This window comes from Bison bison, unplaced genomic scaffold, assembly GCF_000754665.1.
Source record: "Bison bison bison isolate TAMUID 2011002044 unplaced genomic scaffold, Bison_UMD1.0 scf7180017858678, whole genome shotgun sequence".
Taxonomy (NCBI): Eukaryota; Metazoa; Chordata; class Mammalia; order Artiodactyla; family Bovidae; genus Bison; species Bison bison.
This window is the reverse complement of record NW_011489250.1, coordinates 66,118-80,169: the sequence shown is the minus strand read 5'-3', so window position 1 is coordinate 80,169 and position 14,052 is coordinate 66,118. Positions and strand designations below refer to the sequence as shown.

The following is a 14,052-nucleotide window of genomic DNA, read 5'->3' as shown; positions in this document are numbered from 1 at the left end:
TGCCTTGGAGAAGGAAATGGCAACCCACTCCAGTGTTCTTGCCTAGAGAATCCCAGGGACGGCGGAGCCTGGCGGGCTGCCGTCTATGGGGTCGCACAGAGTCGGACACGACTGAAGCGACTTAGCAGTGGCAGCAACAGCATGTTGCTGTGAAGACATTTTAGTTTGATATGATACTACTTGCCTATTTTTGCTTTTGTTGCTTGAATTTTTGGTGCCATATCCAAAAAATCATTACTAACATAATGTCAAGGAAGTTTCTCCTAATATTTTCTTCTAGGAGTTAACAATTTCCTGTCTTATATTTCGGCCTTTACTCTATTTTTAGTTGATTTTTGTATAAGATGTAAAATAAGATTTCTACCTTATTATTTGGCATATGAGTATCCAGTTTTCACAATACATGTACTGAAGAAATGATCCTTTCCCACTTAATTTACATGGTGAAGTATTTCTGTTTTTAGTTAAGCTGGCTGATTTCTTGCATTACTGGACAGAAATTATTTGCATCTGTACTGGACACAAATACACATGTTCATACACAACTTCACAAATTCTTGGCCTTAAATATTTAGTAGTAAATAGTAAGTTAAACAGAGGCATTCACCTAGAGACTAAGCAATCTTTAAACAAACATCTTAAGCAATGCTCCAATAATACAGAAATGACAGGCTCTTTTCCCTTTGCCTTATTTTCTATTATAGATAACTTTTCACAATGCTTGGGTCAATATCAACAGAAACACTACCTTAGAGATTTTTTTTTCCCCTGTTCAAAACAATCACAATGATGATAACAATAAACACTGATACGGCATTTACAATGGGCCAGATACCTCTCCAGGTAGTTTATAACTATTTGATTTAATCCTTCTAATAATGCTACCAAGTAAGCAATGTTACACATATTTCCTGGAAAAGAAAGGCAGGGCTTATTCATTACAGTAATGCAAGATTGTGAAATGGATAAGGAATAGACACAAGGATTTAAACACACACACAAAATTTGGAATTGATGAGTTTATGGAGCACTGACATCCAGTTCAGGATAGAGTCAAAAGGAAATATTTCTCAAAGTGTAATTAACAAGCCCTTCTGGTGATTCAGATATTCCCTAAATTCTGAGAATCACAAATTTAAAATGATTTAGAGATGAATCTTTCTACTCTGGTATCTCAGGACAGTGTTTTAAAAAGTATTAATATTGTTTGCATTCTTGTAGAGCTGTCTATTTCAGGCAATTAAATCACATGTGTTTGGTTCAAGGAGCAGAATTCCAGTTTTGCCTTGAACAATTTCTTGTATTTGCTGTTCCCAACAGTGTCACATTGCTTCATCTTACCACTCAGGATTCTTTTGCTTTAATGAAAACCTAGGAGGTAAATTAGTTCATTTCATCATCTACTCTGAAGAAACATTTATCTGTGTTCCCTTGCCATAGAAGATTTGCCTTTGCAAGTGCCATTGCTCAAGGGAAGATATTTTGTAGGTGTAGCATATTTTAAGCAGTCATATAGGACTGCTAAGTAAATATGGCACGTAGCCAGGAGCAGAAAGCAGTATCCTCAACACTCATATGAGCAAACATTTGTAGCCAACCTATCAGAAAGATCGAGCATCAAATATGTATATATGCACATTTCATGGATTGTGACTCTTCTATAGAGGTGAGTCTAATTGGTTTGAAAATCATTTACTCATTTTTTAAGAAGTCATCTCAATTGATTCATATTTGCTATGTACTTGATGCTTTACATTTGAATTTTTAATTTCATAGTAATTTTGTAAAATTTCATCCACAAATGATAAAAAATAAAAGCCTCCCTATTGTCTACATGTAAGCTGTGGGCTGTGTCCACTCTGTGAGTTAAAAAGTCATTTTGAAATGGAAGTGAATGCAGTCAATTTATTGAGTTAATATTAAGGTAATTTTTCACTGAACAGTGGGACAGTTTTAAGGAAATAATCATAATATATCAATATCTTGTGACTATAAAGGTACTTTCTTTGTGAAGTGCAGGATGGCAGAAGAGAAAAGGAGTTTATAAAGGGCAACTCCCAGTAATTCATGACAATGATCTCTACCAGTGTTTACAAGTAAGTGTGGATAGGGGGAGACTATAATCAATTTGTGTAACAGCATCAGAAAGGGCATACTTTTGAGATTAATGGAGTTTCAAAATATTTTTCATATAAGAGGCACAAAGTAAGTATAAAACATTGGGGGGGGGGCAAGATATTCTGTTACTTTAAAGAAAATTAAAGTCTTTTCTTTCTCTGAAGGATACATACATGTGCATCTAAAAAAGTATACAGCTTCCAATTAAAATAAATAAATTTATATTAAAATAAAATGAAATCAGAGGCCACAGTTTGTAGAAAAAAATAAATTAAATAAAACATTTTATTGTGAAAAAAAGTTTAAAAATAAGAGACTGGAAAAATAAATTAAAATATTTTTTAAAAAAGTATACATCATCTATTTCTGGAGGAGTAATATTTCTATAATTTCTGGAAAAAATATGTATAGTTTTAATTTTTTTAATTTTTTACCATATTTATTAATAACATGCTGGAATTAATTTTGTCCACAATTGACCTAATGAAGAAATACTTATAAGGGCATGTCCATAGTCATAATTTGCTGAGTTTATGTAGCCTTTTATTTAACAGCTAAACATTTCACATAGTAAGTAAATACATTGATATATTCATAATTACAAAAATTCTTCATTTAAACATACTTTGTATCATACTTAGGAAAAAAAAGATGAAGCTCCTTGTCTATATAACTGAAAAAATGATGTAATACATTTAAGCTGACATTTTTATTAAATTACCATATTGAATTTTGAGCAGTGTAATTTATTAAAACAATAAACAAATATAACAGATTTATTTACTTTTACTATTTTTTCATTTTAAAGAGTAATAGTTCTAAGTTTTATTCTTATTTAATTTAAACACATACATGCGTGCATGCATGTGTATGTGTGTATCTCTGTCATTTCAGTTTTGCCTTTGAACGTCACCTTCAATTTGCCAGAGCATTCAGTCAATTTATCAAATCAATTTATCAAATCAACAGGAGATTTTCTAGCTCCTGTTTACGTAAAAATTTTTTTAAATGGCAGCAAATGATCTTGAATGATGAATTAAATTAAAATTTAAAATTTTGTCTGAGTCTGCAAAATGACTTGGGAAATTATTTCAAAAATCTGTCATGTACAAAATGTCTTCTTTTAATTATCTGAGTAATCTGTTTAGGAGGTTTATAATTTTAAGCCTAAGTAAACAAACCAAACAAGATTGACTGACCTATCACATATGTAGAAAATGACAGAATGATTCTTAAACCAGGACTTCTGTATTCCAGGTCTCATGGTCTTTGTTCATCATCAGTAAGATGAATCCAAGTGTAACTTAAATTTATAATGAAGGCAGAAGGAGTCTGAATTCAAGGTTCATGGCAAAAATAGGAGAAAGATATTTTAAATAGTATATACAACAAGGGTGGAGAAGGCAATGGCACCCCACTCCAGTACTTTTGCCTGGAAAAGCCCATGGACGGAGGAGCCTGATAGGCTGCAGTCCACGGGGTCGCTAAGAGTCGGACACCACTGAGCGACTTCACTTTCACTTTTCACTTTCCTGCCTTGGAGAAGGAAATGGCAACCCACTCCAGTGTTCTTGCCTAGAGAATCCCAGGGACGGGGGAGCCTGGTGGGCTGCCGTCCATGGGGTCACACAGAGTCGGACACGACTGAAGCGACTTAGCAGCAGCAGCATACCACAAGGGACTGCGTATACTAGATAGGGATTATTTGGACTCACAAAGTTTAACAATGCCTTGATTGGGTAAAGTAGAATACCTATTTTTCTGGTATCTGATGCTTAAACAAGACTCCAAAAGATACTGGTGTTAATATGTGTTTTATGTCTATTCAAATGTGAATGTTCTTGTGGTTCAAATAGTGATTTAATAAGCCATTAGCACTACTTTTCTGCAGGTGTTTTAAAGAGACTGCTAGCAGCAGCAGTGTGTATGCTGTCATGATTTCTCTGCAAGAAGTGGGCTATGATGGCCATATAATTTTTATAGAATTAAGATATTCACAAAATCAAACTCTTTAGAACAGAAAGCATCATCACTACCTCTCTCTGTAATAATCAATAACGAGAAATTCTAGACAACAGGCTTAGAAATCATTACATCTCTAAAGATTTGGTGACGTTTTCTTCACCATATCAGAAATAAAGTCTGCAAACCTTCAGTTCAGTTCAGTTCAGTCACCCCCTGCCCATCACCAACTCCCAGAGCTTGCTCAAACTCATGTCCATTGAGTCAGTGATGCCATTCAACCATCTCATCCTCTGTTATCCCCTTATCCTCCCACCTTCAATCTTTCCCAGCATCAGGGTCTTTTCAAATGAGTCAGTTCTTCACATCAGGTGGCCAAAGTATTGGAGTTTCAGCTTCAGTATCAGTCCTTCCAGTGAATATTCAGGACTGATTACCTTTAGGATGGACTGGTTGGATCTCCTTGCTGTCCAAGGAACTCTCAATAGTCTTCTCCAACACCACAGTTCAAAAGCATCAATTCTTTGGCACTCAGCTTGCTTTATAGTCCAACTCTTACATCCGTACATGACTACGGGAAAAACTATAGCTTTGACTTGGTGAACCTTTGTTGGCAAATTGATGTCTCTGCTTTTTAATATGCTGTCTAGGTTGGTCATAACTTTTCTTCCAAGGTGTCTTTTAATTTCATGGCTGCAGTCACCATCTGCAGTGATTTTGGAGCCCCCCAAAAATGAAATCTGTCACTATTTCTACTGTTTCCCCATCTATTTGCCATGAAGTGATGGGACTAGATGCCATGATCTGCAAATGTTACATTTTTTTTTTTTTTTAAAATGGCACATTTGTGCATTTTTTTCTGCTAATAACAAGGGATTTTTGGTTCCTTGCAGCTATATACTCTTCTGCTCTTTATAAATTTACATTTTTTTTTCTTAGTATCAACTTTAAAAATGGTAAACACTAAAAAAATTCTTACTTGTACTCTATTATAATGGCTTTCAACCTGTAAATCCTTTCTAATGAAGTTGTACTCATTTATCTCAGTCATTTCGGTTTTGTCTTCCCTGGTGGCTCAGATGGTAAAGAATCCACCTGAAATGCAGGAGACCTGAGTTCAATCCCTGGGTTGGGAAGATCCCCTGGGGAAGGGCATGGCAACCCACTCCAGTATTTCTGCCTGGAGATTCCCCATGAACAGAGGTGCTGGCAGGCTACAGTCCATGGGGTCTCAAAGAGTCAGACTGACTGAGTGACTAAGCACACACAGCACACGAAAATGGTTCTTTTTTGTTGAATATTAAAAACTATGTTTAAAGACAAGCAACATATTTGAATTTAGGTATTTTTAAAATAAAGTGTTTTTTCTTCCAAAGTATCTTTACATTTTGTTAATAATTACACTTCATGGTAATGAAGTTGCTTTAAAATTGCTTCTTTGTCCTTTTAGTAATGTTACTTCTCATTATAATTATTGGTATTTCCTCTGAGCATTTATTAACATGAAAGATCTTTCATGCTTCCCTGTCATATTCACCTGATGATTTGAAGTCTCAGTGAAATGGTGTTTAGGCCTTGTCACCAAGCCTTAGTAAGCTGGAGAAATAAGTTTGTGAGAATAAGTGTTGTGGGAAGACATTGAAGATTTCAGAGGACAGAGTAATGAACTAGAATATCTGCATTTTAAAATCATGTAAATAGAAATAGTGATTCAGTGAGAAAAAGAAAAAAAAAGGACATTTTCATCAATTACTGAGGATATTATCTCCCTTCAATGCAGAAATTTTGTTTCACTTATATTAATCCATTCCATTTCATGGTCCTAGGAACTATAATTTCTTGTTATATATTAAAAAAACTAGATCGAATATGTTACAATTTCCAACATTTAGAAAAAATTACCTGTCATTAAAAAAATATAGATGACAAATTTCTAAATGAGTGTTTATTTCCTCAGTAAGTTAATTTGGTTTCATTACACATATTAAGAGCATAAAATAACAATACAAAATGTATAGTCAAAGTAACTATTTACAATTATTTAATCCTTCACATTGTTTTCTGCTTTTGATCTATTTTAATCTATCATCTCAATTAGTTAATACAGTATTCTCTGAATTATATAGCTTGACCTTACTTAAAATATTAACATTTGTTAACATTCCCCTATAGAGAAGTGGATGATAGGTCAAGAAGACTCACTATAAACAGGAAGTAAGGCTTTGAATCAGGTCCTTGGATCCCATATCCACTACATACCCAGAAGTTATGATTTTTGGATAATAAAAGCCCTTACCTTTTCTTTTTTTTCATTTCCAGTGTCATATCCAGCAGAAATCACGGAGAAGAGAAATACAACCTCAGACTTCATTCTCCTAGGAATCTTTAAGCACACAAGATCCCACCTCTTTCTATTTATGATGGTGCTGACAATGGCCATTGCTTCCTTGATGGCCAATGCCCTCATGCTTCTCCTGATTCTCCTGGACCCCCGACTCCACAGGCCCATGTATTTCCTACTGAGCCAACTCTCCCTCATGGACCTGATGTTAGTTTCCTCCATCGTGCCCAAAATGGCTGCTGACTACTTGACATGGAACAAATCCATCTCTCCTGCTGACTGTGGGTTGCAGATTTTTGTCTCACTCACGCTTGGTGGTGCAGAGAGTTTCCTCCTAGCCGCCATGTCCTATGACCGTTATGTAGCTGTTTGCCACCCACTGAGATACCCTGTACTCCTGAACTGGCGATTATGTATTCAAATGACTTTGGGCTCTTGGTTCCTGGGGGCAGCTGATGGGCTCATGCAAGCAGCCACTACACTGAGCTTCCCATTTTGCAGTGCTCATGAGATCGATCATTTCTTCTGTGAGGCCCCCATGTTGGTGCGTTTGGCTTGTGCTGACACATCAGTCTTTGAAAATGCCATGTACGTTTGCTGTGTGTTAATGCTCCTAATGCCCTTTTCCTTCATTCTGACTTCCTATAGCCTCATTCTCTCTGCCATTCTCCATTTGCGTTCTCAAGAAGCCCTCAGGAAGGCTTTTGCCACCTGTTCCTCCCATTTAGCTGTGGTGGCACTCTTTTATGGACCTGCCATTTTTATCTACATGAGACCCAAATCCTATAGGTCAGCTAACCATGACAAGGTTGTGTCAGCATTCTATACTATCTTTACTCCTGTGCTGAACCCCCTCATCTACAGTTGGAGGAACAGTGAGGTCAGAGAAGCCTTGAAAAGGTGGCTGGGAAAATGTGCAGACTTCTAATGCCAGCAAACTTATTCCCAGTATTTAACATTACCCATTGTAAAATTATTGAGGTTATTAGCCTTTTAATCATATTATAGCTATCTCTTCTTTAGTAATGCTTGAAAAGAAAATTAAATTCAGGTATAATAGGGAGTTGTTAAGAATTCTCAGTCTACCGTGTGTGTGTGTGTGCACGCGCGCATGCACATGCACACTCACTCAGTCCCTCAGTACAGTCTGACTCTTTGTGACCCCCTAGACCACAGCCTGCCAGGCTCCTCTGTCCATGGGATTTTATAAGCAAGAATACTGGCCCATATCAAGATATAATGTTTCTTGAGCTTTTACTATTTGCTATACCTCATGCTAAGCAGCAAGAGTTCTGGAGTGGGTTGCCACTACCTTCTCCTGAGGATCGAATTCACCTCTCCTGCATCTCATGCACAGACAGGCAGATTCCCTTACCTCAGAAGCCTGAAATTATTTTGCATCCTATGACAACCATGTGATATAAGTATTTTGACTCCCATTTTCTAAATAAACAGGAAGTTAGAAAGTTAAATATTATCGCCAATAACAAACAGTGAAAATGTTAAAAATGGGACTGATATTTTACTTCTTTCTAGTAATTTATTCTTAATATTATGTTTTCTATGTCTTTGTTCTGTGCATTTCTAATAATTAAATATAGAGATCAAAGAAAGATAAGAACACTGCTATTTACTATAATTTAAAATGAAAGCCCATGGCACAGGAGAAAGTATGTAATCAAAATGTTAAATTGTCACAATATTGTTTTTTATTTCTCTGCAGACTGTATTATTTGGTGTTTGAAGGCAGTCTTTTCAATTCATGCAGCTTTTCATTTAAGTAATCCATACCTTTCCCCAGGATCTAATTGTAACTGCAATGAATAATATGTTTTAATGCAAACCACAAATAAAATCTTATTTTTGAAACTGATTTTGTCCATAATATTTAAAGGATATATTGATTTATGATGGACATGGGTCCATGGATATGACCTGAGATACATAAATATACTGTCTTAATAAACCACCTGATGATAGTGAGTTTTCAAATGTGAGTAAGAATTAGCTATTTCTTTTTTAAAAGTTATCTCAGACACTTGATCTCTACAAATGTGCAGATCACTAGGGCTATTTCTTATACAAAATACAGGTCACTCCTTAAGGGTTGGGAAAGAGTACTATTTATTTGTTAAAGACACATTCTAGGCAGATACAATAGAACATTTGGTCATCAAAGTCAAACGCCTATCAGAAACTGCATAAATTGGCCTATGCAATCACAGACGACACCACTCTTATGGCAGAAAGCGAAGAAGAACTAAAGAGCCTCTTGATGAAAGCAAAAGAGGAGAGTGAAAAAGTGGCTTAAAATTCAACATTCAGAAAACTAAGATCATGGCATCTGGTCCCATCACTTCATGGCAAATGGATGAGGAAACAATGGAAACAGTGAGAGACTTTATTTTTTTTAGGCTCCAAAATCACTGCAGATGGTGACTGCAGTCATGAAATTAAAAGACCCTTGTTCCTTGGAAGAAAAGCTATGACCAACCTAGACAGCATATTAAAAAGCAGAGACATTACTTTGCCAACAAAGGTCCATCTAGTCAAAGCTATGGTTTTTAAAGTAGTCATGTATGGATGTGAGAGTTGGACCCTAAGAAGGCTGAGCGCAGAAAAATTGATGCTTTTGAACTGTGGTGCTGGAGAAGACTCTTGAGAGTCTCTCAGATTGCAAGGAGATCAAACTGGCCAATCCTCAAGGGACTCAGTCCTGAATATTCACTGGAAGTCCTGACGTTGAAGCTGAAGCTCCAATACTTTGGCTATCTGATGCAAAGAGCCGACTCAGTGGAAAAGACCCTGACACTGGATAAGATTGAAGGCAGGAGGAAAAGGGGATGACAGAGGATGAGATGGTTGGATGGCATCACTGACTCAATGGACATGAGTTTAAGCAAGCTCCTAGAGATAGTGAAGGACAAAGAAGACTGCAGGCATGCTGCAGTCCATGGAGTTGCAAAGAGTCAGACACGACAGAGTGACTGAATAAAAGATCTGAACAAAATGAAGTTAAATATGAAATCAATAATTAAAAAAATAATTTCAAAATAGTTTTCAAAGTTATACAATATACACCTCTTTATTGTTTTGATCACTTTGGGGATTTCCTACTCTTCATTCTTTAATAAAATTTGCACAAAAAATTCCAAAAGTTGCACTGGTATATTTTTCATATATGTCTAGAAATAAAGTAGTACCAGATAGAGGCAATATATCAAAAGTATGAATAATAAGAGAATTTTAATTGGGGAGTGAACTCCCAACCTGATCTCACTAAAAGAGATCAGTCCTGGGTGTTCTTTTGAAGGACTGATGCTAAAGCTGAAACTCCAATATATCATCATTAAGTCATTTATTTACAGTTGATATAGATTTTAATTAATTTTATTAAATACAAATTCACAAGTAAATTTTGATGAATTTTACATATGTTTATGCCAGTGTAACCACAATAAATATTAAGGTTTAGAATATTTCTAGTATCCTTAAAGTCTTCCTTTTGCTATCTTCCAGTCAATAACTCCAGAAATCCTTACTTAAAATATCAGTGTTATTTATGCCATATTTTGTTTCCTCAGTACTATAAACATTTATTTATAGTTTTATATTCCTATTAAATATTATGTTTTATTTATTGTGGAATATTGATATTATAACATTTATTAATTCATCTCTTGTGAATACTTGAATTGTTTCCAGTTTTGGACTACTGTAAATTAAACTGCTGCAGACATTTCTGTATTACCAATTAATAAACTCAGCTTTCATTTCTGTTTAGACAACAGTAGAATTATTAGTTCCTTAGTTATAATAATATTGATCAGTACTTGATAATGTTAAATTTTACTAAGATTTTTACGTGAACTTATATTCTATCGGCAAAGCTCACTTATAGACTGAGAATGCTGGTTGTTTTACATTATTGTAAGTCCTTTTAATTTTAGCCACTGAAATACGTAGTTTCCCATTGTAGTTTTTTAACATTTATTATTTATTTATTTGGCACTGGTTTGTGTGTCTGCCCTCTGATGCCTCTCGCAACATCTACCATCTTACCTGGGTTTCTCTTACCTTGGACGTGGGGTATCAATTCACAGCCACTCTAGAAAAGCACAGCCGCTGCTCCTTACCTTGGACTAAGGGTATCTCCTCACAGCCACCGCTCCTGACCTTGAATGTGGAGTAGCTCCTCTCTGCCCTCCTGCGCCAGTGCAACCACCTCTCCTTGGACATGGGGTTGCTCCTCTTGGCCAGGCTTCAGCAATACATGAACTTCCAGATATTCGAGCTGGTTTCAGAAAAGGCAGAGGAACCAGAGATCAAATTGCCAACATCCGCTGGATCATCTAAAAAGCAAAAGAGTTCCAGATAAACATCTATTTCTGCTTTATTGACTATGCCAAAGCCTTTGACTGTGTGGATCACAATAAACTGTGGAAAATTCTGAAAGAGATGGGAATACCAGACCACCTGACCTGCCTCTTGAGAAACCTATATGCAGGTCAGGAAGCAACAGTTAGAACTGGACATGGAACAACATACATACTGGTTCCAAATAGGAAAAGGAGTACGTCAAGGCTGTATATTGTCACCCTGCTTATTTAACTTCTATGCAGAGTACATCATGAGAAACACTGGGCTGGAAGAAGCACAAACTGGAATCAAGATTGCAGGGAGAAATATCAATAACCTCAGATAAGCAGATGACACCACCCTTATGGCAGAAAGTGAAGAGGAACTTAAAAGCCTCTTGATGAAAGTGAAAGAGGAGAGTGAAAAATTTGGCTTAAAGCTCAACATTCAGAAAACAAAGATCACGGCATCTGGTCCCATCACTTCATGGGAAATAAATGGGGAAACAATGTCAGACTTTATTTTGGGGGGCTCCAAAATCACTGCAAATGGTGACTGCAGCCATGAAATTAAAAGACACTTACTCCTTGGAAGGAAAGTTATGACCAACCTAGATAGCATATTCAAAAGCAGAGACATTATTTTGCCAACCAAGGTCCGTCTAGTCAAGGCTATGGTTTTTCCAGTGGTCATGTATGGATGTGAGAGTTGGACTGTGAAGAAGGCTGAGTGCTGAAGAATTGATATTTTTGAACTGTGGTGCTGGAGAAGACTCTTGAGAGTCCCTTGGACTGCAAGGAGATCCAGCCAGTCCATTCTGAAGGAGACCAGCCCTGGGATTTCTTTTGAAGGACTGATGCTAAAGCTGAAACTCCAATACTTTGGCCACCTCATGTGAAGAGTTGACTCATTGGAAAAGACTCTGACGCTGGCAGGGATTGGGGGCAGGAGGAGAAGGAGATGACAGAGGATGGGATGGCTGGATGGCATCACCGACTAAATGGACATGAGTTTGGGTGAACTCTGGGAGTTGGTGATGGACAGGGAGGCGGGCATGCTGTGATTTATAGGGTCGCAAAGAGTCAGACACAACTGAGCGACTGGACTTGGCACTGGGTCTTAGTTGCCTCATTTCATTGTAATGAGCAAGCTCTCTAGCTGTGGTTGTTGTTCAGTCTCTCAGTCCTGTCTAACTCTCTGACCCCATTGACTGCAGAATGCCAGGCTTCCCTGTCCCTCACTATCTCTCGGAGCTTGCTTAAACTCGTGTCCATTGAGTCAGTGATGCCATCTAACCATCTCATTCTCTGTTGTCCCCTTCTCCTCCTGCCTTCAAACTTTCCCAGAGTCAGGGTCTTTTTCAAATGAGTCGGCTCTTTGAGTTAGGTGGCCAAAGTATTGGAGCTTCAGCTTCAGCATTTGTCCATCCAGTGATATTCAGGATTGATTTCCTTTAGGATTGACTGGGTTGGTCTCCTTGCAATCCAAGAGATTTTCTCTTTTTTTTTTTAAGTATATGCGTAATTTCTTTACTGAAGTATAGTTGATTTACACTGTTCCATGTGTACAGCAAAGTGATTCAGTTATACATACATATATATATTATTTTCAGATTTTTCCTATTATATGTTATTATAGATATTGAATATAGTTCTCTGTGCTATTCAATAGGTCCTTAGTTTTTTATGTATTTTAAGAGATTCCCAAGAGTCTTCTCTAACACCACAGTGTGAAAGTGTCAGTTCTTCAATGATAAGCCACTGTTATGGTTCAACTCTCACATCCATACATGACTACTGGAAAAATCATAGCGTTGACTAGATGGACCTTTGTCTGCAAAGTATGTCCATATTATGTAATACTTTGTCTAGGATTGTCGTAGCTTTTCTTCCAAGGAACAAGCATCTTTTAATTTCATAGCTGCAGTCATCATCTGCAGTGATTTTGGAGCTCAAGAAAATAAAGTTGACACTTTATTATCTGTCTCTGTTCCCATTGTTTCCCCATCTATATGCCATGAAGTGATGGGACCAGATGCCATGATCTTAGTTTTTTGAATGTTGAATTTTAAGTAAGCTTTTTTCACTCTCCTTTTTCACCTTCATCAAGAGGCTCTTAGTTCTTCTTCGCTTTCTGCCATAAGGGTGGTGTTATCAGTGTATCTGAGGTTACTAATATTTCTCCCAGCAATTTTGATTCCAGTTTGTGTTGCATCCAGCCCAGAATTTTGCAAAATGTACTCTACATATATGTTGAGTTCCGCTCAACAAACCAGGGTTTCCCAAAAGCACGATATGGCAAAAGAATGAGAAAGACACAAGAATTGAAAGCGAGGATCAGGTAACCAACACTGCTCTGAGGTGAAGGTGCCCAACTGATCAAATCAGCTTTATTATATGTTTTCAGGCAGGGGAGTACGCCCAAGGGAGACATGCTCTCAGAAGCATATGGAACCATATGGCTATTAAAGATAAGCTGGGAAAGTAACATAAAGATTAGCTAAGAAAGATTTACTTTCAACTAATGATTTAGGTTGCTGTCTAAATAACAAAGCTCCAGATATGAAAAACATTTAAATCAGAGACGTCAGGTCATGGAACAGTCTGATGATGGCTTTCCACCTCCAGGCACACATCCTGCTTTCAAGAGGATGTGAACAGTTTTTCTGTTCCCTCTGGACTTATCCAAGAGTCATATGTCTTGAGGTATCTGGTCAGCAAGATTGATAATGCTTTCACATGCCTTTCATGGAGTCTGCTTTTTCTCTGTTGTACTTGCTTCCTATACATAGAAGTTAAATAAGCAGGGTGACAATATATAGCTTGATGTACTCCTTTCCCAATTTGGAACCAATCTGTCGTTCTATGTCCAGTTCTAACTGTTGCTTCTTGACCTGAATATGGATTTTTCAGGAGGCAGGTAACGTGGTCTGTTATTCCCATATCTTGAAGAATTTCACACAGTTTGTTGTGATCTACACAGTCAAAGGCTTTAGCAAAATCAATACAGCAAAAGTACATGTTTTTCTGGTATTCTCTTGCTTTTTTTTTTTTTTTAACTTTACAATATTGTATTGGTTTTGCCATATATCAAAATGAATCCACCACAGGTATACATGTGTTCCCCATCCTGAACCCTCCTCCCTCCTCCCTCCCCAGACCATCCCTCTGGGTCATCCCAGTGCACCAGCCCCAAGCATCCACTATCATGCATTGAACCTGGACTGGCGACTCATTTCATATATGATATTATACATGTTTCAATGCCATTCT

General features: G+C 37.0%; 1 protein-coding gene across 1 annotated transcript in view; it reads left to right on the top strand.

Annotated features, from left to right (window-relative positions):
- The window catches only part of LOC104980081 (olfactory receptor 2T12-like), an 11,343-nt gene extending 3,994 nt beyond the window's left edge, over positions 1-7,349 (top strand). Inside the window, exons 2-3 of the mRNA XM_010828671.1 lie at positions 1,321-1,378; positions 6,400-7,349. Of these exons, the coding sequence (XP_010826973.1) occupies positions 1,321-1,378; positions 6,400-7,349 (1,008 nt within the window). The remainder of the gene's footprint in view (positions 1-1,320; positions 1,379-6,399) is intronic.
- Positions 7,350-14,052: the final 6,703 nt, after the last annotated feature.